The following is a 6000-nucleotide window of genomic DNA, read 5'->3' on the forward strand; positions in this document are numbered from 1 at the left end:
TTTAACTTGAATTATAAATTCTAAGAGCATTCTTACAACTACTGGAGATTCTTACCAGAAAAAGTTACATTTTGAGAAAAGCCTTCATTCCATCAATTTATTACACAAAGTCAATACACAACCTTTCACCTCATTATATAGTTAGTAAAGACAAATCCATGGGTATTAATTGTTACTACTAGTTAAAAAGACAATTCACAGTATACATACCATAGTGATTGATGCTGTTTATCAGTCTCACTCCTACTTGGGCATGGTTGTTAGTCATCAGAACTATATCAAATACTTCATCACTGCCAGGGTAAAGTTCATGTAATCGAAAGTTAACTGTCTCCAGTGCCTGGAAATAAGACACAGGTTTCCAATTATAACAAAATCATTCAAATATTTTTTATACATATAGTCCAAGTCTTATGTTTACACACAACTCCTGTTCACAAAGACATCAACTTTTCACTGCACTGTTATATAACCTTTCCCTCACTGTATGTTCCTACATCCACATTATCTTTCAGTTCCTCTGGTTACTATTAAACGTACTTGTCACTAGGAGATGCTGAATTCTATTTTCTCTAAAATGCCACTATCCACTATTTTATCATTTGAATTACATTTTGAGTCCCTTAATACTTTTATTAAGGAATGAACAAAATGTTAAAGCTTCACTCAAAAACTTCATCTTGAACTAGATGTATCTGCTTTGAATGACAATTTTATCAGGTGAATTTAGAATGCACAATTTTTGAAAATTTGCAATTTAACTAAATTTGCAAACGTATGAGAAAGTTGAATAAACTGAGTATTTATATCTAACTTCCAGAAATTCTGCCAATATTTGAAAAATAATCTTATGGTCTCAGGATGCAGGCCTCATGTACGGTTATATTTATCTGACCTTTCCTGTTTGGGGGTGAGGGGGGAGGGGGCAGGCATTTCAATTGAACAGTTCTAGTCTAGAAGGCAAAACTCTCTTATTAATTAATCTGAAAGAAAGAGAGAGGCAAGTTTCAAAACATCTATATGCATGTCTGTATGTTTGAGCACCAATTACGTAACTATAGTATTTTTCTATACATGTTAAAAACATGCTTTCAGCCACCAGATAGAAGGGGAGAATAATTCAATTTGCACAAATTTCTGGCACAAAATGGTGGTTTAATTGAAATATACAGATGAAGGGGTTGGTTCATTTGAACTTTGGGCCTCATTTGTTTTAAAATAGAGAACTGTGGACGTTAATCAGCCACATTGTCATCAAATCAGCTTGCACTGTGCTAAGAAATTGTCATTCTGATGCTCTGAGAGTCCCTCTGCTGCAATGATCGCATTCCTACCACTAAGCCAGCAAATTTTTATAAAAGGGTTACGTTTTAAATTATCTCTTTGCTTTAAGTTGAAACCAAATAATGAATAGAGTGACACAATCTGAGACAATTATGCCAACAAAAAGCCAATATATCTTGATTTGGAGATGCCTGTGTTGGACTGGAGTGCACAAAGTTAAAAATGCAACTTTAAAAAGAAGGGTTTTGTGCTTTACACATGAAAGAAGTGAAACTATCACTGTATTCTAACAGATGGAAGGCTTAACAGTCAATCAATTTTTCAATGTGTAATTTCAGTTACATCACACTGCAAATCTTTGCTATAAATTCTGTTACGATCGAGCCCTCCACAATCACCTGATGAAGGAGCGTCGCTCCAAAAGCTAGTGTGCTTCCAATTAAACCTGTTGGACCATAACCTGGTGTTGTGTGATTTTTAACCAATATATCTTAACTACCATGGGGAACAGGTCAGATATTGTTATAACATATATGCTTGATTTAAAGTATTAAAAAATGCAAAATTGAGTGTTCTTATTACAGTCTTTGTCACAGAGATTCAAACAGATAGAGAGCAAGAGAGAGGGGAAGAGGGAGGTGGGGAAGCAGCAAAGCATTGAGATAAGGAGGGATATACTGCTAGGTAGATTAGATTACTTACAGTGTGGAAACAGGCCCTTCGGCCCAACAAGTCCACACCGACCCGCTGAAGCGCAACCCACCCAGACCCATTCCCTTAAATTTACCCCTTCATCTGACACTACGGGCAATTTAGCAGTGCCAATTCACCTAAACTTCACATTTTTGGACTGTGGGAGGAAACCGGAGCACCCGGAGGAAACCCATGCAGACACAGGGAGAATGTGCAAACTCCACACAGTCGCCTGAGGCGGGAAATGAACCACTGTGCCACCATGCTGTGTAGGATGCAAGTGCGTAGGGAGATGGAACCAAAAGAGATTTAAAATCACTACAAGTTTCATCCTTGTGAGGCCAGGGAAGGAATCACAGGAAATGAACGTCACTGCTGTAAGTCAGTAACAACATTCTCAGAAGAATGAGGGAAATGGTTTTTAATGGATGCGGGGCATTATGACACAGTGAAACAAGGAAAACTGAACCAAATGGAAACTAAAATCGACTGAAGACTGTTTCCTGACAACTCTAATTTGTGGAAATCATGCTATAAAAGATACACAAGGCTAGTGATGGTGTTATTGTTTGTGTGAAACATTAATAGTTCATTTTTCCATACAGTACCAGCTGCCGAAGAAGTAATTTCCAATTCATTTTGTTTCACAAAAACATAAACAGCTGGATAAACTCTGCAGGTCTGACAGCAGCTGCAGTGAGAAAGCAGAGTTAAAGTTTTGGGTCCAGTGATTCTTCCGCAGAACAAAGCAGACTGTTCACTAGATGATCAAGACTCTACCTCTGCCTTTAAATCACTTCAAAGGTTCTTCATTCACTGCCTTTCGTAAAAGTAATTGTTTCTGCATCCATCACTTCTTTGGACCCTCATTCAAAAAAAAAGTATATATAGATAAACTCAGTAACTACCAGAACACGAAGAAACAATTTCTGGGACAAAATTAGTAGTCTCAGACAAATGCAGGAAGGCCAGCATGGAGTTGTCAAGCGAGCATAGTGCTTAATCAACTTAGTGGTGCTTTTTGAAGAAATAACAAAAAACAGCGATTGGATGGACAAGTGGCTGAAGTTTAAAAGGTGAGAAATGTAAAGTGATTCACTTTTACAGGAAGAACGTGAGGAGATAGCCTAAACTAAAGGGTACAATTGTAAAGTGGATCCAGGGACAGAGAAACCTGGGCACAAGTGTGCATTTACCCTTGAAGATGATAGGATTGATTCAGTGAGTGGTTAATAATGTTATACTGTGTCCAAGGCTTTCATCAACAGGTGCATCAAGCACAACAGCAAGCAGCCACTAGCTTTCCCTCAGCTGGGACATTGCATCCAGATCCCTAGGAGAGATGTGAAGCCTTAAAGGGGGTCCAGGAGAAGTCACAAGGATGGTTCCAGGTATGAGGAACATCAGATACGAAGATAAATTGCTTCCACTCACCACAGGATGAAGGATGAGGGTACAGACTGAAGGTGATTTGCAAAAGGAAAACTAACCTGAGGAAAAACATTTTCACACAGCAAATGGTTAAGTCTGGACTGCACTGTGGAGGCAGATTGATTCAAAGGAAATTAGACTATTTGAAAAGGAAGAATATACAGAGATTTCAGTTTCAAGGTGGACAGATAGTACGTGATGAATTGCTCACTTCCAGACATGACCTGACTGACTGGGTTCTTTCTGCTCTGTCATGATTCTTTGAAATTAAGATCGAATCAATAAGGCAGTGGATCATTTTTAACATAGGGATGGATTTATGTTTGTTCATCCTGGCCCTCTCAATCAGCTTCCCCTGAAGATTACTCTTAATCCGGAAACTCTGAAAACACACTCAACCCGTTTCTAATGGGGCCCTCCCCTTGAGCTGAACTATGCAAGGCCTGGGGATGTGATCAGAGAGGTTTGTTCCAGAAACTCTATAACAGGTAATGTTTGCAAGTGATTCCGCAAACACTCGAACACTGTTGGAACTAACAGGTCCCCGGGGGTGTGCTTAAAGGTCTCCTGGTCCTACTTTCATCAGGGCGAACGCCAATCCTTTCTTGAGTGGCTCGTGTTCATGATCCAGCTGGTATTTCACATACGATTCCAACCCATCAGACTCATAGATAGCCCTTTCATCAGACATGTTGAAGAGGGTCCTGGAGGACACAGCGATGGTGATGGCTTGCTGGGATTTGCTCTGATAAATACACAAAGAAACACACGTTGAGATTGTTTTCCTTTTATTTTGTAGAGTGCACACCAGAACAAGTGACTCCCTACCTCTAACGGTACAGGGAGTTGATTCCTGTCCCGTTCGACAACTGGGGGAGTCCTGTTTGATGGTCCTCGGCTCTTCCTTGTTGACGAGGTTCTTTCTGGAACCGGGACAGCGCAGAGGTCCACCTCGTCCAGTAAGTACAGGCCGGTGTCACTCATCGTTCCTGGATCGCTGTGTCACTCCCCAACTCAGCGGGTTGCAGCTGCTAGGGTCGGAAAGGCTAACACCGAGCTGAGAGAGGCGCTGGGCTGGGCCACCCCACCCATTCAGCAGCTCACTCACACCACAGCGTCACAAACAGAGCAGCCTCTGTGACAAGCTCAGGGAGGGGGGGTGAAGTTACAAACACGTCTGTGCTTGGGGTCACTGACTGTTAACACTCCTCCAGAGCAGGTAACTGCATTTACCCAGGGACTGCCTGCCCAGAGAGAATGTTGGAACACTGCAACATGCCGACTATGTGAAAATATATTGGTGTAATTTCACTACTGTAGAGTAATGTGTTTTCACCACGGCCATTCTCTGTAATTAGCCCACACGTACTACAGAGACTGCACTGTAATTGACAGAGATGTCTCTGAACGAGAATCTATTAGCAACCCTATGTCAACTGCAGGGTGGCAGGTGGAGTCTAATTCAGGGCTGGACTTGTAAACTTAATGGGAATGTCCTGGGGAGAGACCTTGGAGTGCAGGTCCTTGAAAGGAGAGTCACAGATAGACAGGGTGGTGAAGAAAGTATATGGTACTCTTGCCTTTATTGGTCAGTGCACTGAGTGTAGGAGTTGGGAGGTCACGTTGTGGCTATACAGGACATTAGCAAGATCATAGAGATGTACAACACGGAAACAAACACTTCGGTCCAGCCCGTCCATGCCAATCAAATATCCCAACCCAATCTAATCCCACCTGCCAGCACCCAGCCATATCCCTCCAAACCCTTCCTATTCATATACCCATCCAGATGCCTTTCAAATGTTGCAATTGTACTCGCCTCCACCATTTCCTCTGGCAGCTCATTCATTCACGCACCACCCTCTGAGTGAAAACATTGCCCCTTACATCTCTTTTATATCTTTCCTCTCTCACCCTAAACCTATGTCCTCTAGTCCTGGACTCCCTGACCCCAGGAAAAAGACTATTTACCCTATCCATGCCCCTCATAATTTTATAAACCTCTATAAAGTCACCCCTCAGCCTCTGATGCTCCAGGGAAAACAGCCCTAACCTATTCAACCTCTCCCTGTAGCTCAAATCCTCCAACCCTCATACTGGGTTTGACCTATATATCTCAAAAGTTCCTTTTGAATATATATACTGATATATGTATATGAGCAAAGACTAATAAACTGAGAGTGAGATGAAAATCCTTATGTCAGAGTGCTACATGTCCCAAAGCCATCTTCAAATCTTTGTGCTGTTTTAAGATTTGTGCAACAAACAACATTCTTTTTTACCTTCTGAAGAATAGGAACTGCATTTTGATAAACATGTACATTCAGGTACATATCTTCATACATTAAGATAAACACATTTGCAGACATACAATCATCCCGACTAGCCTGTACAGTTTAATTCCACAGTGTGCTGATTGTCACTGTGGATGAGTGTATATGATGGGCTATAGGTGCGATACTTTCGGTATCTGAGCCATCATTTCTGAATGAGGAGATGATTAATCCCTGGTGGGACTGGGTGTCACTGACTGGCCAGCATTCATTCGACATGAGAAGATGGCGGTAGTGAGCTGCCTTCTTTGCTGTAGAT

At 41.4% G+C, this 6000-nt stretch overlaps 1 protein-coding gene across 1 annotated transcript in view; it reads right to left on the reverse strand.

Moving 5' to 3' along the window:
* LOC132836067 (cytosolic 5'-nucleotidase 1A-like) overlaps positions 1-4392 on the reverse strand; it is a 72849-nt gene extending 68457 nt beyond the window's left edge. Inside the window, exons 1-3 of the mRNA XM_060855319.1 lie at positions 4237-4392; positions 3986-4153; positions 211-340 (exon numbers count right to left, since the gene is read on the reverse strand). Of these exons, the coding sequence (XP_060711302.1) occupies positions 211-340; positions 3986-4153; positions 4237-4392 (454 nt within the window). The remainder of the gene's footprint in view (positions 1-210; positions 341-3985; positions 4154-4236) is intronic.
* Between the last annotated feature and the right edge of the window lie 1608 nt (positions 4393-6000).

The sequence above is a fragment of the Hemiscyllium ocellatum genome, chromosome 3 (genome assembly GCF_020745735.1).
Source record: "Hemiscyllium ocellatum isolate sHemOce1 chromosome 3, sHemOce1.pat.X.cur, whole genome shotgun sequence".
Classification (NCBI taxonomy): domain Eukaryota; kingdom Metazoa; phylum Chordata; class Chondrichthyes; order Orectolobiformes; family Hemiscylliidae; genus Hemiscyllium; species Hemiscyllium ocellatum.